The sequence below is a fragment of the Emydura macquarii genome, unplaced genomic scaffold, assembly GCF_026122565.2.
Source record: "Emydura macquarii macquarii isolate MOO-44397 ecotype Brisbane River unplaced genomic scaffold, CSIRO-AGI_Emac_v2 contig_719, whole genome shotgun sequence".
Taxonomy (NCBI): domain Eukaryota; kingdom Metazoa; phylum Chordata; order Testudines; family Chelidae; genus Emydura; species Emydura macquarii.
Window position 1 is genome coordinate 12,898,313 of NW_027130856.1, and position 26,989 is coordinate 12,925,301.

The following is a 26,989-nucleotide window of genomic DNA, read 5'->3' on the forward strand; positions in this document are numbered from 1 at the left end:
GTTTCTAAATTCTTGGACAAATTGTATTTTCTTTGGAGCTAAAGCAAATGAGCTCTTTACAGAAACAGAAGTGTTTGTTCATAGTGGGACTCTGCTTTTCTGTCTAACCTGCTTTATCAGCCCCATCTCTCTGCGATTTTGTTCGTCTCTCAACACCTTTGTCTGATTAGTAGCTTTTGGAGATCGGGATAAAGACATCACTTGCCACGCTGCATAAGATAACAATTAATTTAACATTAAACTTATCCCCTTTCCATTCACTTCGCTTGGGTCGATCGCTGGTAATTGTGTTTGCGGATGCTTTCAACACTATGCTTTTCTTAAAAACTTAATGACACCCCACAAGAAGGTATAAGTGTTTAAAATGCACATCTTCGAGTTAGAGAGACCAAAGAAACAAAGACTATAGTCCCAACATGCTCAAGCCATCAGGATCTGGTCTTTTTAAAAAATCAGTTCTCTGCTTGTTTCTTTCTTAAGGTACAATGTTGTGTTACTTTAAGACGTTTAATAATAAAGCGCCATTTAACATCTATATATACTGCATAGAATCATAGAAGTTTATCATGTAAAAGTTTTACACACAAACTTTATAAAACTACCATTTTACAAGGGAAAAAAATACTTTTTTTCTCTCCTAAACCAGTCACTTACCTGCTGAAAAAGCAAGTATGTTTTAAAAGTTGTGCTGCTTTCGTGCAATATTTTTTTTCAAGGAAAAAGAAAGATACACTTAGGTTAATTTTCGAGTGACTTGTGATTTTGCCCCTGACAGATTATTTGTCCAAGTTGTTGGATAGTCCACGTTTTATTTTTATTGTATTTAAAACCCGCCCTCAAAGACTTGAAATGCAATGAGGCAACCTGCTAATATTTTTATTTCACAGAGACATCTGTTACTCTTGCTGACAAATGTACCACTCTGCCAAGAAAGTTTAAAAAAAAAAAAAAAAACCCAGCATGTAATTGATGTTATCCCAAGAAAGCGCTCTCCCCACCCCTTTCAGCTCCAAGCCCTTCAGGTAAAAGAAAAAAAAAATCTTTCAAGAATTTGTTGCCTTTTTGAGGGTTAATACATCAGAAGAGAAGCTTGTCTCGCCTTGGCCAATCAGAACTCAGCTCTGGCAGCTATAATATAGAACTAAAGGCAGACTCCTCTCACAAGCGTCTCTAGCCTTGCTACCATTAAAATCAGACTCTTTTTGTCTCTCGATTGCTGTCTCACGACCCAACTCCGATGTGTTCCGTTATCAGCGACCTAAAGCCTGCCATTCCAACACCTGTCTTGCTAGGGATCGGTGGATAGTGTACGATTCAGAAAGCAGACAAGGACGTAGGAAGAGAGAGATCTAGAGAGACAGCCAGGGATAGACACAGAGAGCTTTGAAGTAATTGGATTCAATGGACGAAATGCTGCTGTTGACAAGAATTCTGTTGGTGGGCTTCATCTGCGTTCTCTTGGTCTCCTCTGGGCTGACTTGTGGACCAGGCAGGGGCATTGGAAAAAGGAGACACCCCAAAAAACTGACCCCGTTAGCCTATAAGCAGTTTATTCCCAATGTGGCAGAGAAGACCCTAGGGGCCAGTGGAAGATATGAAGGGAAGATCTCCAGAAACTCCGAGAGATTTAAAGAATTAACTCCAAATTACAACCCTGACATTATTTTTAAGGATGAAGAGAACACTGGAGCTGACAGACTGATGACTCAGGTAGACCCACATAGATACATATATTTGTATTTGTTAGCGTATCTGAGCAATCCTAAATTAAAACATCTGTCTTAGCATTTTTGAAAGAGATCCCCCTTCCCTCCCCCCAAAAACCTCCCTCATCGGTTAGATTCATATTGAAATGTAAATATCCAGATAAGTTTGTAAGGGCATATAGCCACAGATATATATCGGTTGGGGCTGTGTGTAATACTTCCAATTATAACCTTGCCATGGCGTTCCCTGTAACTTGGTTAGAGATTTCTGTTTGCATTTGTCCCCAAAGGCTGCACTTTGATCAAACGAATTGTATACAGCTAAGAGGACCCCAAGTGTCTAGTGACCGCCAGGCCACTCATTCATTATTACAAATGCAGTCCTCGGTTGGTACAACTGCTGACTTTTTTTATTTTATTTTCTCACCCTGCATTATTGCGGGTTGCAAGCGAATTCTAAATTTAGTATGTATGGAATCTTGCCCTCGCAAAAAGCAACTGAACTCGAATCGACCATTACTCTCCTGTGTCTATGTTCTATAGCTTGTATTGCAATACCATCCTTTGCAATTGTGCCCATCAGAGCGTAAATATATTGATATTTCTTTAAGGATGCTCGCCGCCAATGCTCTGGTACTTCCAAATGGGAGGGACTTGCAAGTTATCAGCATTGCATCACTGCTGTTTTAAAAATCAGATGGCACAAGGCTTACAGCTGGGTAAATATTGGATCGGGGATGGAATCAGAATGCGGAACCATTTTATGCAAAAAATAAACCCTCCCAAACAGCCGCATTATTACAATTATTATTCTTACTGCTCACTGAGAGGAGGTGGAACCAATTAGTCTCCCAGTTCTGGAGTTTTTGAAACTACATGGAATCTAGGTGCCATTTAGACACTAAAAATGGGTTTCCTCCAAATATAGGTCAGCAGCTTTTTTTCCCCCCTTCCCACTATTAATATATTTAAGTCCCACCTTCAGCGCTATAATATAACTCGGCTGCAAGAAGCGCGCTGGTGGTGGGGAGAATTTCCTAAACTCTCCCCTTTGCCTCGGCCTGATTTTCCGCAAGTTTACTAGATTTATTTGGGCGAGGGACGTGTCTCCTCCCGACCACCTTAAATCTTACTGTACCTATGAGTGTTGACGCGCGCGCCTCTGCCAGATAGAAGCGCGAGCCTCAATTAAATATGCACAGGCCACAGTGCAGAACGCGTTGTGTAGAGAGTTCCCAGTCCAATTCGATAGCAGCTTTAATCTCGCCTCCTAATGCAAAAGAAAGGCAAGTGGGAGAGGGTTGGCTGATGACTATCGTGGCATGCATTGTAAGATCCAGTCCCTCGCTTATAGCCCTCGGTCATCCTCCCTTTCTGAAAAGATGCAAAGACAGTGAAGCTCTGCGCCGAGTCAGACACATCTCGCATTTTCAGCTCCACTTACTCCTCTTTTATCGATCGCAACGGCTAGGATTTCAGTTTGTATCCTTTTTAATACGGCAAATGCTGCTGCTGCTGCTGCTGCTAGCAAGCCCCAGGAAAAAAGAAGACGTGCTTTTGTGTGTGTGTGTGTGTGTGTGTGTAATTAGACACAGACAGACACACACATCACACTCATGAAAGAGCACAGGAAGCCTAGGTGTGGAGAAGAAGAGAGAGGGAGAGCCCGAGATTGAAAGATAGACGGAAAGAGATGGAAGCCCACAGAGGAAGGGAAAATGTGTGATGATGTTTAAAAAAGGGGAGGGTAGATCCCAGCATATATTGTAGAGTCTCCTCTCTCCTCTGCTGCAGCCTTGTCTCTCTAGCTGCCCTTCCCTGGGAATACAGAGCCGTGTACATGGCTTGCCACTCTCGCTGCAATAGCTGGCAGCATTTGAACTTCTGACCTTCTGTCAACTTCCCTCAGACGAACGAAACGAAAACAAATACTTTTTCCTTCAGTGACTGTTCTTGTTCCTTACACACAAAGGCGGGGGGGGGGGAGGGTGAGGGGGGGTGGATAACACCGCTCTAGCTGATAGCACAGCTAAGATACCACACAAAAATAAGAGATCAACGTCTGGAAGCAGCTTCGTTATTGAACACCCTTTGGGGACAGGGTGGGCGAGAAAGGGATAATGGGACATGGGTGATTGCATAATGATATTGGGGGAGGGGAGAGGAAGGGACAGTTGGACAGTAGTGATCTCCCAACCCTGGCTGGGGCTGGGGCGAGGTAATGGGGTGATTGAACAGTAGTGATCCTGTAACACTCTTCGGGGGTAGGGGCTGGAATTGCTCGATGCTCTTCGGAGCACAGTATTGCAGGGAGTTGGTGGGAAGCTGCCGCTGACATTAGAATTCCCTCGTATTGCAATCCTACAACCAGCTCGGCCAATCTCTTTCCTTCTCTCTCAATCAGCAACCTCTTGTTCTGTTAAATTCAAGCCTTTAAATGCCTGCTTCACAAGCCCTTCAACCATGGAAAGATCTTCCCTGAGTGGAACTGCTAAACTTTCAGACTCGTTGCTGAATGCATTAGCTGCTAGTTAATATTAACTTAAGAGGGGAAAAAACGCAAACAAAGCTAGGTAAGTCAGGTTCTTAACTTTGCAGGTGACAACAGCAGTTTGCTGAATCTCTCCCCCTCTCTGCCCCCCCGCCCGCCACACACACACACAGAGTCACTAACCATTGGCTGGATCTGTGCAAGAGATAAGGCGGCCAGGGCAGTATGATAAAGCTGGAATTTCTATGAAATAAAACAGCAATCCAGTGCCATACAGGCACACAACCGGGGCATGATGTAAGGAATTTGGAGATCAACTTGGCATTTAGGAAGCCCACCAGGTTGTTTACATTGACAGGTACCTGTTAAGTGTTTCCTTCAAGCAATTCATTTGTGAAGAGATTAGGGGCTGGCAGGAGAGGGCTTGTTGAACAACTTTGCCTCCACACAAAGCGTCAGTCGAGGCAGCCCTGCTGAGTTTCACGGTGGCTGAACAGAATTGGGCTTGAGCTGTGGCACACGACCCAATGAATTAATAAAGAGTCTGTGCTTCACGGCTTTTGACTCTGACAATCCAGCTCGGCCAGTAGAAAAGGAAGGAAAGTCCTTTAGAAGGTCGTTCCTTCCCCTTTATTTTGCCAGGGAGACTTTAGCTGGTATTTATAGGGGAAGGAGCTGGAACAGCAACCTCTGCTCTGCTCCCGATTTGTTTTCTTAGTTATAAAGCAACCTGGCTGTAGACCGCTGTGCAGCGAAGGGTTTTCTCCCTGTCAGTGGCTTAAAACGTGTAACGTTTCACTTTTTTTCTGCAAAGCAATGGAAACAGACACGCACACCCTCGGATGATGCCCGTGAGAGAGAAATTCACAAGCTAAACTTCCTTATGGTTTTCTACTTTCCTGGACAAACATTACATTAAAGGCCAAACAATCAGCGCTTCCCATAAACATGTGAAGTCACATGGAACAATCGCCCATGGAGTCCAAGGTGGACTCACCATGGCATTTTATATTTAACTGCCACAGAAGTATTGCTAGATATCTCTTTATGGCTGTAATATACGCGCTGGAACTTTCCTGTTGAGCAATCCGGTCACGTAGTTTAAAGTAGTGTAGCAGGAATAATGCAAGTTTTTTTCCCCTTCTGGGAGCTGTGAAAAGAACCTTTGTGGTGTGTTATTTTACATATTGATAACGTGGTGGGGAGAGCTGTGCTGGAGAAAGCCAAACATCCCTACTCACTCGCTGCTCTTGGCTTCAGCTTTACTCACCTGCAGATTATATTTCTTTGATGGCAACAGTCAAAATATACAGATAGCACAACGGTTTTGTCCTTTGAAAAAAGATCAGCTGCCAGCATGTATTTTTCCAGTTCTACAAATGCAGTCTCGCATTTGCCTGCAATGTACATACATGGCTTCTCCAAGCCTCAATGGATGTGGATGGTAGTAGATCACCTTTTTCTAGCACTGATTCATTCAGGTAGAGCAATAATCTATTCCAACTCTCGGATGTGACAAGAATCTACCCAAACTTTTCTTACTTTATTTGAAATGATCTCATGTAGCCTTGTTCAGTCTTCCCTCTCTCTGCGCCCCCCCCCCCCTCCCAACTTTTGCATCTTTAGATTGTCCATAGCCTCTTAAAACTTCTCACCGAACTGCCCGGTAAATTTCAAACCAAAAAAAACCAAGCAAACATAAAGGAAAGAAGCTGGTTACAGGAAGCAGAAAGCCAGTGCTGGGGCAGGCTTCTATCAAGTTCAAGGAATGCGGCACTCCATATAAAGAATGCTTCTTGTCACCCCCACTTTCATATTCTGCCATAGCTCACCTCTGGGTTTGTTGGTTTTTCCCATTGCTATCAGCTTGGTCCCGCTCTGCTTTTCATTCTTCCCCTAAGAGATCTCGTGTGGGGTTGCTCTCATGTACACACGTATGTATATTTCAAGCCGGATGAATGTTTCTGGCCCAGATTAGTCTGAGGGGTCTAGGGAGTGATCTGCGAAGGCAAAACTCCTTCGAGCACATGAAGGCTGTTAACATCTATTGAGAACCTTTTCGACACAGAATTAAGTTGAAAAGAGCCGGAGAGACATCCCAGGGGAGATATTGGACTCCCAGGTATATGGCAAGTGTTAGTCTTTTGGGAAACTTTGCTCCCAATCATGTGACAATGCACTTAGTTGGAGGAATTCGCCTTAACCTACCTACTCGATACGGTTACAGGCTTTAAAACGATGGAGCTGACCCCAGCTCTCCAGTGAAAACACAGCCCCCCCACTCCCCCCCAGCTCGTGGGATGAGGAGAGATCATGCCATGCTAAAGGTTTCCTTCTGAACTCAGACAGGTAGCAGGCTGTAAGAAAGTGGGCGAGCCTTTAAAAGAGCGCTCGGTTATACTTAGACCTCACTCACTCCGAATTATCCGAGCTTCAACCGCCGACCTCACTTTACTTCTGATATCAGACTGAGGCTTGCACCTTAGATTTCGGAGCCGTTTTGCAATCCCCCTGGGCCGGCACCTTGCAGGGCTGTATAGGGCGTGATCCTGCCCCTGGAAGTCAATAGGAGTTTTGCCATTGACTTCAGTGGGAGCCGGACGGACCGAGCACGGCTCAGGCTTTGTCGCTTTTCCATAGAGGTTAACACTTGCAATGCCATCGTTCACGGGGGGGCCGGGAGTCAGTGGCTGGAGGATGCTCTGCCAATGCAGCGGTGCCAGGGCAATGCGTGTGTCCCTTGTGTGCCCCTGTCCCTGCAGAGATGCAAAGACAAGCTGAACGCCCTGGCTATCTCGGTGATGAACCAGTGGCCCGGAGTGAAGCTGAGGGTGACCGAGGGATGGGATGAAGACGGGCACCACTCCGAGGAGTCGCTACATTACGAGGGCCGGGCCGTGGACATCACCACCTCGGACAGGGACCGCAGCAAGTATGGCATGCTGGCTCGGCTGGCGGTGGAGGCGGGCTTCGACTGGGTCTACTACGAGTCCAAGGCCCACATCCACTGCTCCGTCAAAGCAGGTAAGGAAGGCAGCTTGGCCTCCTCGCTCCCCTTGCCCGGCAGCCCGGGCAAAGCTGCCCAGGGGTTTCTAGCCAGGGCACCCCCCTAAGGGCCGCGGGGCCCAGTCCTGACAGGTTGGAACCACCGGGGAGAATACGTGTGTATAGGCGAGCCCGGACCCCGCCGGGTGTCTGAACCCTTCCCAGGACAGACACCGGAGGGACCGCAGCATCCCTGGGGGGGAGAGGGGGGCGTGCAAGGGACGGTCACTTCCCAAAGCCGAGCCCTGGGTCTTATTGTGCCAAGCGCAGGGTGCATGAGAAGCAGGCACCGTAGGAGGGTGCGGGTCTCTGGGCATTGCTTTGTGCAGTGAGGAGGGGAGGCAGCTGCGGCAGGCTCCTGCTCTTCTCTCCTCCCTGGGAACTGATTTCGAGCCCTACATAACTACGGGGCCTGGTCACGTTTATGAGCCAGCCTCGTGCTGTGCTTCTCTGCCTACTCGGGAGGATGCGATTAGGACAATCTAGGTCTAGACTGGAGTTTCGGAAGGCAGGGAAACGCCCGCATAGTGATCTCAGCTGCAGTTTGGTCTGGACATTGACTAGGAAGGTGCTCTAGCTTTCTCTGCCTGCCTGCGGATAGGAACGGATGCCAGGCATCTTACAACTCTCTAGCCCTATGTTAATCACCGGGATGCAAAAACCTGCAGCCAACTCAACCCGTTTGTTAAAGTTTGATCCTCCCCCCGGCCCCCACTGATCACACAGCTCTGCAAAACTATTGTCATCCCCTGTGGAATTTATTTTGTCTAAATCCACATTTAAAAACAAATAGAGTGACCATTTGAAAACATCTAGCTGGCTGCACGCCCCGAAGTCTATCATCATTACTATTGCTAACAGGACCTACTAGTGTGTGCAAGAAAAAGAAAATTAATGCCATTCACGCCTTAATCTGTAGCCGCTAAGAAACCCCAGGATTTTTTCCCCTGTGCTTACAACGCCACATGCTGTTTCAACAAAGGAATAACTTGCTAACAATAAATCGCGAAATTTGAAACTTCATTTCTGCGCATAAATTGACGCGTTTAGCAAAACAGTTCACAGTGCATCGCAGACGAGCTGGGTTTTTCACCTCTAAGTGTTTGTTGCATAGCATCTAAACTGTATTTTAATAGCCTCGTTTAGCCAAGGAACACTTTTAAAGTGTCAAGAAATACTTAGTTGCAAAAAGAAAATAATTACTTTCTCTAAATATATCCGTTTACTTAGAAGTAAGGTAACGAGGGGGGCTGATCCTGCTCCCGTTAAAATCAACAGCAAGACTTCCATTGAGTCAACTGGGAGCTGATCAGGCCCCCTAACCAGCTTTATGTTCTTGGGTTGATCAAGAGTAACACTTCTCCTGGCCAATGCAGGCTCTGCATTGAATCCCTGATATTGCTTTAGTTAATCTTCTGGTCTTATTTAGCCAAAGAAATCTCTACAAAGCTGCTGGGCTTCTAGTGATATTAAATGTCCTTTTCAATAGTCAAGATCTGCTCCGTGCAAGGTGTCTGTTTGTGCTGCACAGTAACCTTATTCCAAATGAACAACATCATTCAACTCCATGTATATTTCATAGGCGAGGAATAATTCCAAGAGAACAAATCCACTCATTAAAATTCCGCACACACTTGGAGGTTTGGGGTAATATTTAGTGCATGTCAGGCAGGGTCGTGTGACTGTACTACACGGGTTTCAAGAGAGCAGGCTTGAATTCCGTCAGCTAAGTCTGATTTCAAATTGTCAAACCCTCGTTTCATGACAGAGAATCTTATGAGAAGATTAAACCCTATAATTCCAGGCAGGAAGATTCTTTATCTAGATCTCTGTTTGCAAAAAGTATGATCCCGGAGATTGGAATGCAAAGAAGAGTTCCCCCAAGGTCTGAATTATTGTCATCAGGACAGAGGAGAGAGAGGCTGGGGTGGTAAAAGGGACATTGATAATGGGCTACAGCAAGTATTTAGAGCAAGCTCCTACATTTAAAATTCAAATACACATCTTGAGTGTCTTGGAAAAGTGGCTCTGCTGTGCAAATAGTGCTTGGAAAGTCCTGGTTTTTTGGAGAGTATGTGTGTGAATTGGCACATAGGGTTTCTGCACCTGAACAAATAGGGGTAGGGGGGTGGAGGGAAGAAGCTGGGAAAAAAATGGAAGTGTCCTCTCTTCCAAGAGTGTCTGCATTTATTACATGAATCAGAATGACAATGCTGATCCTTTATTGGATTTTAAGTAGAGAACCCAAACAGCACTGCTCAAAGAAGCAGATTTTCACACCTCTGCCAATTCACTGGCATGTTTGTAGAGTTGCTACACTACTAGATCTATTCATCAAGCCCCTGAATATGCAAACAAAGCTCAAGCAAGAGCTTTACTTGGGGCTTGTACTAAGGTGTAGTTTGCTAGGAAAGGACTCTACATAAAGCACATAGCTCGTTTGTTGCCATGTTCTCAGTGAAGAGGCCTTGGACATCTTGCTGTTTCATTTCTGAAGCTGAAGTGATAAAGTCATTAGCAAATCAATAACATTCTAATTTTCGCCCTTCCTGTCCTTCCTGAGAAAGTCATTAGGAGATTCTCCAAGTGTTTATTTAAATCATAATAGCTTAAGCACCAGCCACAGAGGCACAAAAATAAAATCTGGACCTGTGGTTTTACTCCTTTTAGGAGGAAAATTACTTGGACTATAAATTGGCACACTCAGTAATTGGGAGAAAACTGCAGTGAAGTCAAGAGAGGGAGCAGGAACGGAAATAAGTAATTTTATCAAATGTCCTTGCTACAGTGAAATACTATGGGTGTAACCAAATATACAAGATAACTAGAGTGTTTAAGAACACCCAGCAACCACTAGGTGAAGTTCCAGACCCTGTGCTATGGAAGAGGCCAGAATAGACAGTCATAATGGTCCCGTCTGGCCTTAAAATCTTTTACATTTCTACATATTACAGTAATATTTTGAAGGCTAGAGACATCAAATCCATGAATGCTGGTTGATCTTGTTTTTAAAAATGGCTAGGATTTCTTCTGAAATGAGGCAGTGGTGATGAGAATAACCAAGAGCCGCAAAATTTAGGATCAGCTTAAACCTAATCCCCTTGAGTAACCCCAAATGACTAGACCGTCCTATGCACAAAGTAGAAGATGTTTTAAGATCAGGCAGGGGCCTGGGGGAGCTTACACTCCTGACCTGAGCTGAGAAGAGTCTTTTGATCTAGTGTGGGAGGCAAATACTCCTGCTTTGGGAGAATTGGTGCAGTGTTGGGTGGTGACTCTTGTATGGTTTGTGTGTGGGGAAGGGAGAGACTCTTATCTGAGGGGAGAAGGAGCTGCGGGGAATCCTCACCTGGTGTGTGGGCACAGAGACTGCTGTCGAGGAGTGCTCACAAGCTGTTAAGGTAGCAAGAGGCAGAAAGATCAAGTGGATAGGACAGTGGATTAAGGGCTTGTCTACACCTGAAATGCCACAGCAGCACTGCTGTAGTACTTCAGTGTAAATACTACCTATACCCAGTGAAAGGGTTCTCCTGTTGGGGTAGGTAATACACCTTTCTGAGAGGGTGTAGCTAGGTCAGTGGAAGAATTCTTCCATCCCCCTAGCAGTGTTTACACCAGGGGTTAGGTTGGTATAACTACATTTCTCAGGGGTTTGGATTTTTTACATCTCTCAGAGACGTAGCTATGTCGATGTAAGTTCCCAGTGTAGACCAGCCTTAAGGCCTTGTCTACACTAGCACTTATGCTGGCAAAACTTTTGCTGCTCATGGGTGTGAAAAAACACCCCCCAAGCGACATAAGTTTTGCTGGCATAAGTGCTTGTGTGGACAGTGCTGTTGGTGAGAGACGCTCTCCCACCGACATAGCTACCGCTGCTCGGATCAGTGGTTTTATTATGTCGGCGGGAAAGCTGTCTCCCGTCAACATACATGGCTACACAAGTGCTCTCACAGCAGCACCGATACAGCTGTGACACTGTAAGTTTTAAAGTGTAGACTAGCTCTAAGGATCAGGAGCCCTGGGAGCTAAGTCTGACTCTTACTATTGACTTGCTACGTGACATTAGGCCAGTCACTTCATCTCTCTGTGCCTCTGATTCCCCTCCTACCCTTTGATCTTGTCTGTATTAGGTCTGGTCCACACCACAGACCTGTATCAGTATAATTAAGTCACTCAGGGGTGTGAGTTATACTGACCTAACCGTCATGTAGACCGTGCTATGTCAGTGAGAGAACTTCTTCCGTCAACATAGCCAACGCCCCTAAGGGAGGTGAATTAATTATGCCAAAAGCAGAGCTTTCTCCTACCAGTGTAGTGTCTTCATTGAAGGCTTACAGCTGCACCACTGCAGTGTTTAAGAGTAGACTTGCCCTTAAGAACATAAGAATGGTCCATCTAGCCCAGCATCCTGTCTTCCAACAGTGGCCAATGCCAGGTGCTTCAGAGGGAATGAACAAAACAGGTAATCATCAAGTGATCCATCCCATCACCCATTCCCAGCTTAGACTGTCTATGCTACAGCAGCACAGCTATGGCCAGTGTAGACATTTGATACAGCGACGGAAGAGTGTTTCCCATCACTGCAGCTAATCCACTGCTTTGAGAGGCAGTAGCTTGGTCCACAGAATTCTTCCGTCAACCTAGTGGCATCAACCCCGGGCGTTAAGTCAGTTAAACTATGTCTCTCAGGGATGTGAACTTTTCATGGTCCTGAGCAGTGTAGCTAGGTCAACCTAAATTTTAAATGTAGACCAGGCCTTAGAAAAGTGCACAATTTAACTATGGACTTGTCTACCGGGGAAATTGACTGGAATAAACTATTCCACTCTAGTTATTCTGGAACAGTTCCCTAGGTGGACATGATATTGGGGAATAAAAGAGATTTTATTCCAGAAGAATGACTCCATTTTGGAAGTGCACCAATTATTCAGGAACAAAGTATCTTTTTTCCAGAGTAGTGTCCACATGGAGAGCTATTCTGGAATAGTTATTGCAGAATAGGTTATTCTGCTGGAGCTATACCAGTCAATTTCCCCCATGTAGACAAGCCAACATCAATTTTGAAACTGATCCAGTGAAACTGGCACAACCTCCAATCTAGAGACACTTATACTGGTTTAACCTTTGCTTATATTGAGTTAGCTGCAGCTTCAGCTGGATGATTGCCTGTTCCGTTCATTCCTCTGAAGCAATAGCACTGGCCACTGTTGGAAGACAGGATACTGGGCTAGATGGACCATTGCTCTGACCCAGTATGGCCCTTCTAATGTTCTTTGTAATGTAAGTACAGCTACAAAGGGGGCTGCATCACTTTCACAAGATCAGATTTTTGTAATCGATGTAGTGAAAGCAGAGCACTTTTCTAGGCAAGGCTTTAACGGTCTTGTCTAGTTAGACTGTGAATTCCTTGGAGCAGGGACTGTCTCTTGTGATGTGTATGTATAGTAGTGCCTAGCACAATGTGGCCCTAGGAACTCTAGGCACTACGGTACTACTATTAATGGAGGAAAGAGGAAGGGGTTGCAAAGTCCTCTGTGAGGAAGGGGTTCACAGCGTCTAACCTGGGCTGGAAAAGTGGCATGCACAAGTCACTGCTCTAGGTGTGTGCACTGAAACTCATGACCTGATGTGTGAGATGCAGACACCCCCCAACCTGGGGCTGTGGGGAGGGGGAGTAGGATGCTGAGCACACCAGGCTAGGGAATGTAGGACTTATGGCAAAGGAGGTCGAGGGCTGTGGGAGAGTCCCTACCTGGGCACTACGAGGGCAGGAGGCAGAGAGCCCCTGGCTAGTGTGTGTGTGTTGCGGCAAGAAATGAAACCAATCCATACGCTGAGGGTGGGACAGTGGGATGCAGAGCACCTGGCAGACAGCAGGGAATGCACAGACTAGAGCTCAGGAGAAGGTGCAGAGAAGCTGGGATGCCACAGGGATGGAGTGCAGAGAGCCAGGGACGGAGTGCAGAGGGGGAGGGGCCCAGAGTAGAAGGGGCAAGGTGGGACAGTGGGGGATGCAGAGGGGTGGTGGGACAGGGTGCGGGGTGTACAGAGGCAGTGCAGGGGGGAGCACAGGTGGCGGGTGCCCAGAACGGAGTGCAGGGTGGCAGTGTAGTGGTGGTTGGTGGGGGGAGGGATAGAGAATGGGGGTGCACAGAGCCCGGGACAGTGTGCAGAGTGGCAGTGCAGGGGTGCACAGGTGGGGGTGCCCAGAAGGGAGTGCAGGGTGGCAGTGTAGGTGGTTGGTGGGGGGAGGAGGGAAGACAGGAAGGGGGTGCACAGAGCCCAGGGCGGGGTGCAGGGTGGCAATGTACGGGGTTGGGGGAGACAGGAAGGGGGTGCACAGGTGGGGGGTGCACAGAAGATGGGGGCAGGGGGCAGGGTGGCAGTGTAGGGGGTTGAGTGGGGGGACAGGAAGGGGGTGCACAGGTGGGGGTGCCCAGAACGGCGTGCAGGGTGGCAGTGTAGCGGTGGGGGGAATAGGGTGTGGGGGTGCAGAGCCCGGGGCAGTGTGCAGGGTGGGGGGGCAGGAAGGGGGAGCACAGGTGGGGGGTGCACAGAGCCCGGGGCGGGGTGCAGGGTGGCAGTGTAGGAGGTTGGGGGGGGGGGGGACAGGAAGGGGGAGCACAGGTGGGGGGTGCACAGGGGGCGGGGGCGATGTCAGTGCAGAAGGGTCGGGCGGGGGGTGCAGGCGGGACGGCCCTGGCCCTGGCCCGTGGCCCCCCCGCCGCCGGCTCTAACCGCGCGCCTCTGTCTCTGTCTCTCGCCCGCACAGAGAACTCGGTGGCCGCCAAGTCGGGCGGCTGCTTCCCGGGCTCGGCCACGGTGCACCTGGAGCAGGGCGGCACGAAGCGCGTGAGGGACCTGCGGCCCGGGGACCGCGTGCTGGCGGCGGACGCGCAGGGCCGGCTGCTCTACAGCGACTTCCTGGCCTTCCTGGACCGCGAGCAGGGCGCGCCGCGGCTCTTCTACGTGATCGAGACGCGGCAGCCGCGGGCCCGCCTGCTGCTCACCGCCGCCCACCTGCTCTTCGTGGCCCCGCCGCCGCCGCCCGCCAACCACTCTCGGCCCGGCTCCCCCGAGGCGGCGGCTCGCGGCAGCCGCGCGCTCTTCGCCAGCCGCGTGCGGCCGGGCCAGCGGATCTACGTGCTGGGCGAGGGCGGCCGGCGGCTGCTGCCCGCCGCGGTGCACAGCGTCTCCCTGCGGGAGGAGGCCTCGGGCGCCTACGCGCCGCTCACCGCCCAGGGCACCATCCTCATCGACCGGGTGCTGGCCTCCTGCTACGCCGTCATCGAGGAGCACAGCTGGGCGCACTGGGCCTTCGCCCCCTTCCGCCTGGCCCACGCCTTGCTGGCCGTGCTCTCCCCCAGCGCCGGCGGCTCGCCGGAGCCGGCCGCGCCGGGCCTCCACTGGTACTCTCGCCTCCTCTACCGGCTCGGCAGCTGGGTGCTGGACAGTGACTCGCTGCACCCCCTGGGCATGGCCGTGCCGTCCAGCTGAGGGCACCCCCCCCGCCGGCCGAGAGCGAGCGAGCGAGCGAGCGAGGGGCAAAACAGACTCACAGGATCCCTATTTTTGAAAGGCGAGCACGGATAATAATAATAATAATGCATAATAAAGTAGGACAGTGCAAAGTAGACTTTAAGGAAAACAAAGACCCCGGGAAGTTTTGTTCTGTTTAGTTTATAAATATATATATATATATATTTTATTGGTTTTGTTCTGGTCTCTGGCTTGTTGTTTTCTTTTGGTTTTTTCCCTCCTCTCCTGGATATTTATTTGTGTGGTATTTGGAATAGATGTTTTCAAATGATATGAACCGGACCTTCAAGAGCCTTAAGAAGTTTCTTTGATAATTTATTATCATGTGAACGGCACTCACGGGGGGGGGAACATTATTACGTGAGGCCAAGCAAAACTGCGCAGAGTCTATTTTTCTACATGGCACGCGTCCTGACTTTCAGAAAGCAAAATTCTCTCCTTTCCCCTCCCTCCATGGCATTGCTCCTTCTTTTCAGCAAGTCTAAACACAAACAAAAAAAGACAAACTTCATGGGGTCCATAAATTATATTTTTATACACAGAATTGTAAATTAGATTTTTTTGAGAGATCAATACTTAACTGAATCACATTTCGTTTTTTGAAATAGTGTAAAATATGAGAATATATTATTTTAATTTAAATAGTTTCAAATGTAACATCATTTCCTGTATTGTTTTCCATGTTTCTTAAATATTTTGCTTTGTAAAAACACCATTGGGCCACGTTCTTGGAAGTCAAGACTGTTACACAAACTTTTTATTTACAAAACCGTAAGAAACGTTATTTTTAACTTCAAAAAAAGAAAGAAATGTATTAGAAAATATTTTTTAAAAAGCGCACATGGCGGTGATTCTGTGATGATGGAGATAGTAGTTTGTACAGAGGGAGGGAAGGATGTTTTGCATTAATAAATTGAGAAATAACTGCTGTAAATTTACTAAAATGTATTTTTGAATATTTTGTAATAGTTTTAATAGTTTTATAGAAATAAAATGTGCCATGCACAGTCTGGTTAGTATATAATAACTAAGAGTTCCTGGTGCATCCCATTTTTTTTCTTTTTTGCTTATTGGTTTAGAAAACATGAAAACTAAAGAAATGCCCATTGTTTTATTTAGATATGTTGCTTATACTTTGAATTCTGATAAATTTAAGGGAGTAACCAAATACATCACATCAGCTCTTGGGGAACCTTAGATTTGTTGTACTGACAGTAAAACCTCACTTATTCGCACTAATGACTGGCAGACGCATTTTGGATTACTGGAATCTGGACCAAATCTTGCCACCCTTTCTCAGGCAAAGCTCCACTGTTCCAGGTTCTGTGTTCGCTTAAGAACTCATCCAAAGACCACTGAAGTCAATGGGAGTCTTTCCACTGACTTCTGGGAGCAATAGATTACCTTGCTTTAAAGGTCCAATCTGCAAGTGAACCACTGTGCCCAGACAGAGCCCCAGTGACTGCAATTAGTTTGCAGAAATGGGGTGTTAAACTGATGTAAATCTGATGCAAATACACTGACTTCAGTAAGTTACTCTGGAATCACACTGCTGTAACTGAAAGAAGAATCTGGCCAGCAGTTTTCAGTGGCTGTCTTGCCTGAGTAAAGATGTGAGTATTGGAGCTTTTTTAAATCAACAAAGAGAACAAAACACAAATTAAAAAAAATTAAAAAAATCAAGGATACTGCATCACCAAATGTACTTTGTTAATTTATTCTGACCTATTATTTAGCTATAACTATTTATGATGCTTCACAGTATATTAGTAAATGTACTGGGGTGTATTCTATAAAATCAGTGATGCAATCTGAGTAATGTGATCACTGCTGTACTTAGAGATGAAATCTTTGCTGAGGATCGGGTTATGACCTCCAGGCTTTTGGTGAGAATTGTCACGTGCTGATTAGCAAGGTGCCAGTTAGCAAGGTTCTGCTGTATTTTGTGGTATCTCCCTACACCTCAAAGAAAATTTTTCTATTTTTAAAATTTTGCAAAGCCATGTGTGAGTGTCAGATAGGAAGACAACAACATAAGGACATTTCCGTGAATGCCTTTTCACTTTTTCTTCAGTTTTGATTACAGTTAGGATGATTACACGTAAGTTACCATTTTGCTCCAGAAGTTAAGCAAAGTCCTTAACTGAGCTGGAAATCAACTACCTTGCACTCAGACAGTCTTCCGAGACATCTGCTTGGGCTTTGAGGCTCTTGTAAGGTGGCAGTCTTGGGAGGAGGAGGTTCATAATTTTTTATCCTCAAAGCGTGTCAGTTTCTAGAGCAGTAGTAGGCGGTCATGGCCAAATTCTGATCATGTGTACATAATGTACTATTCATTGACAATTGGATGTTCTCTCTGTCCTCTGACAGTCTCTGGTTTTGTGATCTCTTTTCCCTCAGAAGTGTCTGGGATTGTGTGCTCTGGCATTACATGGATAGCAGAACCGCAGTGTGTAAGCTCTTTATGCTCAGCGTTGCCATGTCCTGGAGTTGTGAGTTACCTGTGTCAGACTAGTTGTCTCTTTGGGTGGAGGTTAAAGCCCTCCATTTGTGGTGCTGTTCTGAGGCCTAGTCCAGCTCCAGCTGAAGTCAATGAGAGTCTCTTCACTGAATTTAATGGGAGTTGGATGATCAGGCCCTTAGACAACAATCTCCTTGCGCTCAAAGTAAGACAACATTTGGGATTTATAAACTATTTGACTTCAGAACATGGCAGTGTCTAATCACTCTGAGCTCAGACCATGGCAATGTCTGGGGCTGTAAATTCTGTCCTCCCTCTTTGGCAAAGTCTGGGGCTATAATTGATCTCAGCTCAAAATGTACCAGTATTTGGACTGTAACGACTCCAGACTCAGTTTGTGGAAATGTCTGGACACATAATCACTTCACGATCAGATGATGGCAGTGGCTAAGGCTGTAACTACTTTTAGCTCACTGGCAGTGCATGGAGTTATGCACTCAGCCCACAGAGTTTGGTCCGTCAGGGTTGTAAACTGTCTGCCACCCCAGAGTGGGATATTGCTTGGGATTGTAAACTGCCTGGCCTTATGAAACGATGGCCTTGGGTTTGTAAAGTCATTCTCAGTTCAGACTGTTCTGCACCAGTGTCATTAGGGTTGTAAACTCTGCCATTAGTGTGTGCTAATACATCTGGGGTTATAAACTCCCTGAGCTCAGAATATGGATATTTCTGGGTATGTAAAATATGATTTCAAAACAAATAAGTCTCTGAATTTGTAGGAGTTTTGTCCTTAATATGGCAGCATGTAGGCATCTAAGCTGTTTTACTAGTAGCTCTGACCCGTAGGTGGGGTTTTGTAAGGCCTCTACTGTTAGAAAGTGATAATGTCAAATGCTGTACGTTGTCAGAGTTCACGTTACAGTGTTCAGGGATGTAGACTATTGAACTTAGACATGGCTGTGTCTAGGGCTGTACTATAAATCATAAACGTTAGAGTTGAAAAAGACGTATTAGATCAGAGTCCATTCCCCTGAAAGGGTAGGACATATTCCCCAGATGTTGCTGCATATGATCTTAGCCAAAAAGCCAGGAAGAGCTCAGAGCGCTGCAGTGTGAGAGCAGCTAAGATGCTGTGTTATGTTAGGATCAACTCTGTCAGCCAAGTAAAGAAACACTGTGCTGTGTTTTCATTGCACGTATTTCTAACTATATGCTCCCCTCTCGCGATCCGTTGATTACATCTCTTAAGGATACCTTCAGAGCTTTATGTCTTGAACACCTCTCCATCATATGTGTAAGAAGTGCTTTGTTTAGATGGATCAATAGAGAATCTATAACTAAAGCTCTTGTATGGAGGATCTACCGTCTTAACATTGTGCAAAATTTTAGGAAATGTGACAGTCCATTTTCAGGGTCTGAGTATGGCAATAGTATGTATAAAATGTACAAATGGTGGCTACAGAATAGTTTGGCTAAATACATATCTATTACTGTTAAAATAATGTATAAGAATGTACTTGAAGCTATTATCCTTGTGCTCTGTTGTTTGAATAATTAAAGCAATTACAGAGACTTTCTGAAATGTCTGTTATGTGACAGCATTCCTATCACATACTTTCAGCTAGTTGGGTGTTTTTCCCCTATGACATTTAAAACAGAATTTGGAGAGATCACATTTTACAAATCTCTCCCTTAAGTGCACAGATATTATGCATCTGTGTGATTTCTCACTGGAGGTGCAATGGCACTTATGACTCATTTCAAACAAGAAAGGAATTCTGAGTGTGCCATTTGGTGCAAATATGGGAACCTTCTTTTCGCCCCGTTTAATAGCCATGTAGACTGCGTAATATTTACATGTGAAATACTGTAAGGCTGTGCAAAAAAAACCCAATTTGTCAAAGTGTTTTGGGTAGAAAGAAAAGAATAGAACACTAGTGCATGAAGAACTGAATGCGCTTCCCAGCCTGCCTCTCAGACTCCAAGTGACACATCATCCTAAATAGGGGGGAGATTTTATGTTTATTTTTATTAATCTGTACTGATAATTCACATAACATCCAAATCTGAAATCCTTGTGTGCCAGGAACACCAAATGAAACCAAAGGGAATTTGAGGTGCACAGGGAATGCAGGATCACAACCCCAAATGCATACTAATCAGATATGTCAAGCCAGGCACCAGAGTCAAAGCAAGTATTTCATTTCCTGGTTGCAATCCATTCCCAAATCCAAAAGCTCTCTCTCTCTCTCTCTCTCTCGTCTGTATAGCTCTCTCTCTACAGTACATGTATAACTACTATCTACATATCAGACTTCCGTGTGTTCTACTAAGCTATAACTGTGTCTGCATCTGTCTTCCTGAGCATTTCACATCATACTAAAGTTGAATGAGAGATTTGAATCAACTGAGTTTGGTGATAATTGGATAGCAAATTGGCAGCTCCAGCATGACATCCATTTCAATTACAATGGAAAAGGAAATACAAATGAACATTTGATTGTACTCATTACTGCAAGATATAGGGGACCAGTAGATGTTCCTAAAATGTTGAAATTTTGTCTGTAACACTTTCAGCCTTAATCTGGTGCAAACGTAACAACAAAATTTGATAGCATGCAAAACAATTGGTCCTCTGCATCATTTAAAAGCAGTTGAATTTTGCCAGATTTTGATGGGAGCAGGCCCAGTAAACACCAATAAGCTGAAATTTGTAGACATGACCTCTAATTTTTGGTGCTTCAGTTTTTGGGTGTTAAACTTTAGATACATTAGGCTTGATTTTCACGAGCACTGAACACAAATTGGATGCTACAAAGGGTAGGCCCAAATTTTCAAACGTAGTTGCCTAAACTTGCTTCTAGTAAAATCAATGGCAAAACTCTTCCTGACTTCATTTAGAGCTGGACCAGTACGTAATTGACCAAGTAGTCATCCTGCTGCCTTACATCAATCTAATCCCGTAAAGGATCCGTATGTAGCTGAATTTATTTAAAAAAATAAAATGTAAGCAAACTCTTATAGACAAGATTTGTGTGCAATTCAGAAATAAAACCATGAGCTCAGGAAATTGATTTTTGGGAAAAACATTGTTTTGATGCATTGTGTCCTAAATATGAAGAAAACCATTAGATTCACACAGTATGTTGTAAACAGATGTCCATTCATATTAACAAGGAGACCAGAAAGCGAAGATAACTGTCTGTATGATGTTCTTCACCCAGATAGTCACTTAAGGGCGTATCCAGCCCCATCTACCCTGGGCACAGAGGGTCCCTGAGCAGCGAAATAGTATGTTTCTGCTGCTCAAGGGAGGGAGGAGCTGGGATATGGGTGGGTCACAGACGAGAGGCGCACCCATTTTGCAGCACAGAGCTCCCTGAATTACTACATGACTCTTTCCATCTCTCTCATCTCCTTCTGAGGTGAGGAGGGGATACCTGCACATTTCCCCAATGACTACTTGGGATATACACTGGGATCGAGATTTGTCTTTTAAAAAGGGATCTTGCTGTCAGTTGAAATACACTGGAAGGTATTCTAACTTGATTTTTTGTCCTGGTATGAAATTCATTGCAATTACATTAATTGTAAGTATGTATAGAATTACAGGCACCTTTTTTATGTCTCTTTCTCTCTCACACACTCACACGGTTCACTATGGGGGGCTTTGTGCTTAGGAAGGACAAACCAAGTATAACCAAGGTCCTGGCCAGTTTTGACCATTAAAAGATTGCAAGACATTTTTTCAAATGATCGCAGTGTTACCACCAGTATTCTGGCCAAATATCTACTCCAGTATTACATTCTGCTTATCTAAATTCTCCCTTCAGATTAACTTTATATCGCTTCCATCCAAAAAATAGTGTTCATGTAATATTAAGTTTAAGAAATCAAGCACTCAAAAAATCAAGACATTCTAAAGCTAAGGTTGGATGGCTCAGCCTTAATTCCACCCACTTCTGCACACACTTTAAAATTAGAGATGGTAGAATCATTTTGCTATAAACATTAGTTGCAAGTTTAGCCTTTTTTCCCTGTCTGCAAATAACTGATGAACCCATTCTGTTTCCTGTTAATGAATTTGGTATTTGTAACTCTTTGCCAAACAACTAATGTGAACGAATTTCAGCCTATGGGTTGCTCATGAACTGTTCTCTTTGAACAATCATTATTTACAGTGTGTGGTTGGTCAGCTCAGTCACACAGTGTTGTTTCTACTCCCTGATTGGATGGTGAACTTTTTAGAAAACAGGTAAATAACAATCAGTAAATATCAAACAAGTCACTTCTACCACAAATATTTGTATGAAGAATCATTTGTGCTAACGTTGGTGAAAGTTTCCGGATTCACAGTTATCTTCAGAAACTCTTGGTAGCCAGGCAAATATTTGCAAATAGGGAATAATGTGATCCCATAAATAACAGCAAACCAAACTTGCTGCTGTTAATGATGAAAATATTTGTAAATCACTGTGTATGTTATCCAACAACTACTAATGTCAATAGGGGCCTTTCCCCTGATTTCGAATGGGCATTGTGTTAGTTTCTATTTGACAAGCTGTACTCAAGGTATAGCTTGTTTTCATATGGTATGATCAAGTAATACAATCTATAATGCAAACAGGAATTTCTTAAACCAACTAACATAGTGGGCCAAATTCTGCCCTCATTTGCATGTGTGCAACCCCATCAACGTCAGTAGGGTTACACAGGGGCAAGTGAGGGCAGAATTTGTTAGTCCACTTTATCTGCCACCTGGTATTACGTTTTCCTCCAAAGTCCTGGTGTCTCTCTCTCACTTAAGTCACTGGGAGCTTTGCCATTACCTTCAGAAGTGCAGAACGGAGCATTGAATATTAACTCTTTGCGATAGAGTATAATAATATAGTATACAATTTATTTACACATTTTGTAATATGAAAGTAACGTTTAAAAATGGAATCTTAATTCTGGCAAAAAAAAGCTACTGCATAGAAACACACAGGATGGTATTTTCAGAAGAGCCTAAATGCATTTAGATGCTGTTAAAAATTCCGCCTCATATAGAATCTAGTGAAACTTTCATGTACTACTGCATTCAAAAAGGAAAGTAAGGATCTTATTCACAACTTTGTAAGGCATTTGTCTTCAGCAACAGCATCTTCACAAGCCCGCAGAGCATGTACATTTCTTAATCCAGAGCTGTTTGCAAATGGATATTGCAGATCTTGGCTGAAATTTTCAAAGCCATCTAAGGGGATTAAGACATACTTCTTTTGTTTGCATGTTCAGATCTCCTAGACTGCTTTGAAAATATCAACTCTTGTTTATAAAATTAAACTATAAAAAAGCCCATGAGGAGGATAGTCAAAGTAGAATCATCTGAAAAGAATTCTACTCAGAGAGATGACAACTACACAAGAAAAAAAGTCTTGTGTAAGTGGGACTAGACTTGACTCAGGCGATCTGGTTTCAGTTCTTACCTCTTTCACAGACATCCTATGTGGCCCTGAGCAAATCACTTGTTCTCTGTTAAAAACTCACATGGTGTTATGGTGATAAAGATTTGTGAGGTGCTTGGACTCTCCTATAATAGGGCCATATGACTATCTAAATACAGAGTCATTCAACTGTCAGACACTATTTTTTTTTTTAAACACATGAGTACCTTTTGCAGGCAGACTGGGAGGCCTAAAGAAAAATAAGAATTGTCATATATAAAAGTGTAAATTATATATAAACTTATTCAAGTCATATGACATATATATTACTTTAAACATTTATAGAAATTAAAAAAAACCCCTCACAACTGCCAATGTTCTCCTCTTTTATGCACGCTGTACATGCACGTTTTGTAAACACTTTTCCTGTGGCATTTTGGTACAGTGCTGGGCACTGTCAGACAAGAGGGCAATTGTCTTTTAAACTGTTTTAAACCCTGAACAGATGTCTATCTTCAGCCCTCAGGAAACTACAAGTGGTACCTAAAGCGGAAGCATGACTTCTAAGCAACACAGGAAACATATAACATTTGTCCTCTGCTTTCTGCACTAGCCTCCCATGTAATACTGTGTCCAATTTAAGGTCTCAGTCCTTATTTTCAAGGCACTCAGCAATCCAGACCAAGGATGCATAAAAGATCTTATAGAGTTCCATAATGAGGCCCGTGGTTGATAGTTACACTCTTCAGGTGCAATGGAACTGTCCAGTTCCAGGGTGAAGCTTGTGTGTGCAGAAGACAGAACTTCCTCAGGGGTCAAGCCTAATGTGGAACAAACTCCCGCAGGACTTCAGATCCGTGAGAGACCTCACCACCTTTCACTCCAAGTGCAAGGCATACTTGGTCAGCCTTGCCTTCATTGATACAAACACACAGCACACGTACACATAACTGGTTAATTTATCAAATTCCCTGGGTAGAGGAAAGGAAAAGAGAGGACTACACGTGAGAGATGCTAGTCACTTTGCTTAATGCACTCCTGGAAGGCACTCAGGTGCCGTGGTGGGGAGGGCTGTGTCAGAACCTGCATAGAAGAGTAGAACACAAATCTATAGATGTCTCAGGAAAAAAAAATCTGATCTTATTTCTCATGTTCTAAAGGAGGAGCAAAGGCAGCAGCCAGAAGAGTGGCAATCTCGCTATAGACTGACAATCCTTCCCTTTTATAGGTGAGAGGGGCATAATAAGTTGGCCATCCCTGCCCAAGTGATGTTTGCTCCCTGCTTGGGATAAGTATTGGCCCTTCTTTACGCTGTTGTCTGGATCTGGGAATTCCACCCAGTCAGAGGATCAGACATGGGGCTCTGAGCCAGAGAAATGACCAGGAGACGCTACAGCAGCCAGTTGTTTGGATGGCAAGACTGGAGATGGCTGAGTATTCTAATTCTGGACACAGGAGTGACACGTACAATAGCTCAACCACTAATGGCGCAAGCTTAATGCCTCTGAAACAGCATAATCTCTGAGAGCCTTCCAAGTCTTCAAAAATAAAATAAGAACAGACTTGTGCTGTCGCTCCCCCTTGAGAGCAGGTAGCAGGGAAATAGTCATAGGGTACATCTACATTGCACGCTCTTTATGGCAGTGCGTAGAGTACATGCACTGCCCACACCCTAGCACGGGTATAAATAGCAGTCTTGAAAGTAAGATTTTACAGGTATAAATAGCAGGTGAGGCACTGCTGAGGGAAGTAGAGTAAACACTTGAATGCGTAGGCTATGTAATCTATGCAGCTCTCTATACCCCCAAGCAGTGCCCCCCAACCCCATCTACACTGCTATTTTTAGCAGTGTAGTGTCCCTTTGCCTCCCTGCCGCCAGAACCTTTCACTGCTGCCTCCCCCCTACCAGAGCCTTTTACTGACACATGTAACTACATACCGCAGTGTGGATGCAGCTTGCTTTTCACTGCAGCTTGTAGTTACACATGCCCTGCATGCTGCTTCCAATGGCATGCAGTGTAGACATAGCCTTAGATATCAGGGAGGTTGTTTCTTTGTTATCCAGTGACCAGTGTGTATGACAGATTTGTTGTACAAGCTACTAATTAAGGGCTCAAACACCTTCACAACACACTGAAATCAACAGGCACTGAGGGTGTTCAGGACTTAGCAGGATGGAGTTTTAAATGGTCACAGAACTTTGCTTCAGGTTTGCTAAAGGAAAGTAAGATCTCATGCCAAAATTTTGTACATTTCTGACATTCATAGAGGGACTCAGTTTGGGGCTTACTTGGTATTGGAGTTACTTCCCCAACATCCATGTACAGCAGAAGAAACTTTTCACATTTCAGTTTTTTTGTAAAGAATTTTTTGTGTATCAAGAATCACCTGAAGCTGAGACAAAGACAAATAAAACAAATGTATGTAGGTGTGTATCTATAGATGCACACATTATTCTAATTCTGTGTCTGTATTGAGTGTGACTCGGTGGGAAGAAAAATTAGAAAGTGTCCTTGCAGTGTAATTTCCTTCCTATTAATAGCAGTTTTGTCAGGATTGCACTATTTCATAAGAGTTAAATAACTGCATACTTTATGGTGAACATCAAATTAAGTGGAGACCCTTTCATATTAAAAAGAGAAACTCAGGGCCAAATTCTCTGCTGGGTTATATGGGCACAGCTCCATGGACTTCAGTGGAGTTTCACCGATATATTGGGCCAAATTCTCTGGAGGTGTATGTTTACATAAACAAGCATCATAACCATGTGCAAAAAAGTCTGCATTCAAAAAGATTCCTTTAAAAACAAAACAAGAATCTAAGGATTCTCTTCTCTAAGTGGAATCAAAGTGACCTCTAGTGGTTCTCTATTAACTGTACATCTTAAGAATTTTAAAGATACTATTTGTGCAATGATAGCATGGTATTGTACATTCAGCTCTTGTAAATGCCGTCAATACTTGATTAAACCCTAATCGTAGGGATTAGCAGCTGTGAAGATCATCATTAAAATTCAAGAGTAAAAATATTTTCACATAATTTACTATTTTTCTTAGTTCAGTGTGCTGTTTGTTTGGCCCAATATATTGTAACCAACTAATATGGTCAAAAGAGGTTGAGTGTTTTTATCTGATAATTAAAAATAAGCAACAAAACATATCTTTTTGCAATTTCAGAGCTGCCCAAGTAACAACTATTGACTTGTACTCTGGGGCGACTTGCAGTGTAAGGTTCTGTTCAATGTGAATATGGGTGGTACAATGTACATTAGAAACACGCTCATTTCTTCCTATCTAATGGAACAGTCGCAGCCTGACAACAAAGCTTTTACTATTTGTCATGCAGCATAACTCGCAAAGTTCCAGCAGTACAGTATTTAGTTAGTCTGATGAAAGGAAAGAGATTTTTCCCATTACAAAGTGATCTTTTTCAAACTAACTATCAAGAAAACACAACGGTGTAGAGAAAGGATGATACAATTAATCAGTAATGTGGAAAACTAAAAATACATCAGCTGAATGATGTCGATTTACCACAACAATCAATAGAATTGGGAGACACAAATGGGATATCACTCAGGTCCATTAACCAGTATATAATCATCCAGAAGGGATCCAGGCCAGCATTTAGATGACTGCAAGTTCTAGCCCGACATCCTCACAGGAGATTTCTGTGTTTGAGTGGGCAGAAAATAAGATTTTGATCACTTTGGAACAGGAGTTAGGGAAGAATACTGAGAAGAAGCTGAGCTGTGCTAATATTTAGAGAATATAGATAAAAATGAATAATTTATAGGTAATACTGGTCTTGGGGACACAGTGATCCTCAAACTAGAGCTGGATGAAAACCAAGATGTCATTTTTATAACCAAAAAATCCATGACAAAATTTTTGGGGGGTTGAATTTTGAAGAAAAATGTTTTCAAAATTACAAATTTAGAAAATTTTTGAGCAGCTACACTTCAAACTGTCTTTCAGTTTTTCCCCCCTTCTTCATCATCCTCGCTATGGAACCAGAGGTTCTGTATCTACCATCCAAAAAAACAGCAAGTAAAAAGCAGTCTTTTGCCCATCTTTCCTTTTGCTGGCTCCTATGACTTTCATATACAATTCAAATTGTTATTTGAACCTTTTCCAGAGCACCTTAGCATCCCCCATAATTGTTAAGCTTGGCAGAGGATCTATGCATTGCAGTGGCACAGGCTTGGCAGCAACCGCATTTATTGCAACTTGTCCCCTTGTTGTAGTCGGTATTACTTTCATCAACTTTTGCAAGCCGGTTACTTTTTCCCCCTGGTTGGCTTTTGTCAACACTCTGCACCTTC

The 26,989-nt window shown here is 44.3% G+C and overlaps 1 protein-coding gene across 1 annotated transcript; it reads left to right on the forward strand.

The window, feature by feature from the left end:
• The first annotated feature begins 1,179 nt into the window (after positions 1-1,179).
• Positions 1,180-16,220, forward strand: SHH (sonic hedgehog signaling molecule). Its single transcript, XM_067542800.1, has 3 exons — positions 1,180-1,710; positions 6,960-7,221; positions 14,015-16,220. The coding sequence occupies exons 1-3, from the start codon at positions 1,402-1,404 to the stop codon at positions 14,737-14,739; spliced, it is 1,296 nt and encodes a 431-aa protein (XP_067398901.1). The 5' UTR covers positions 1,180-1,401; the 3' UTR covers positions 14,740-16,220.
• The last annotated feature ends 10,769 nt before the right edge of the window (positions 16,221-26,989 follow it).

Excerpts from the sequence above, each read along its gene's own strand:
- SHH (XM_067542800.1), top strand. The coding sequence starts at position 1,402 with ATGGACGAAATGCTGCTGTTGACAAGAATTCTGTTGGTGGGCTTCATC. Across the intron at positions 1,711-6,959 it reads CTGACAGACTGATGACTCAG|AGATGCAAAGACAAGCTGAA; the intron begins GTAGACCCACAT and ends CTGTCCCTGCAG. Across the intron at positions 7,222-14,014 it reads CCACTGCTCCGTCAAAGCAG|AGAACTCGGTGGCCGCCAAG; the intron begins GTAAGGAAGGCA and ends TCGCCCGCACAG.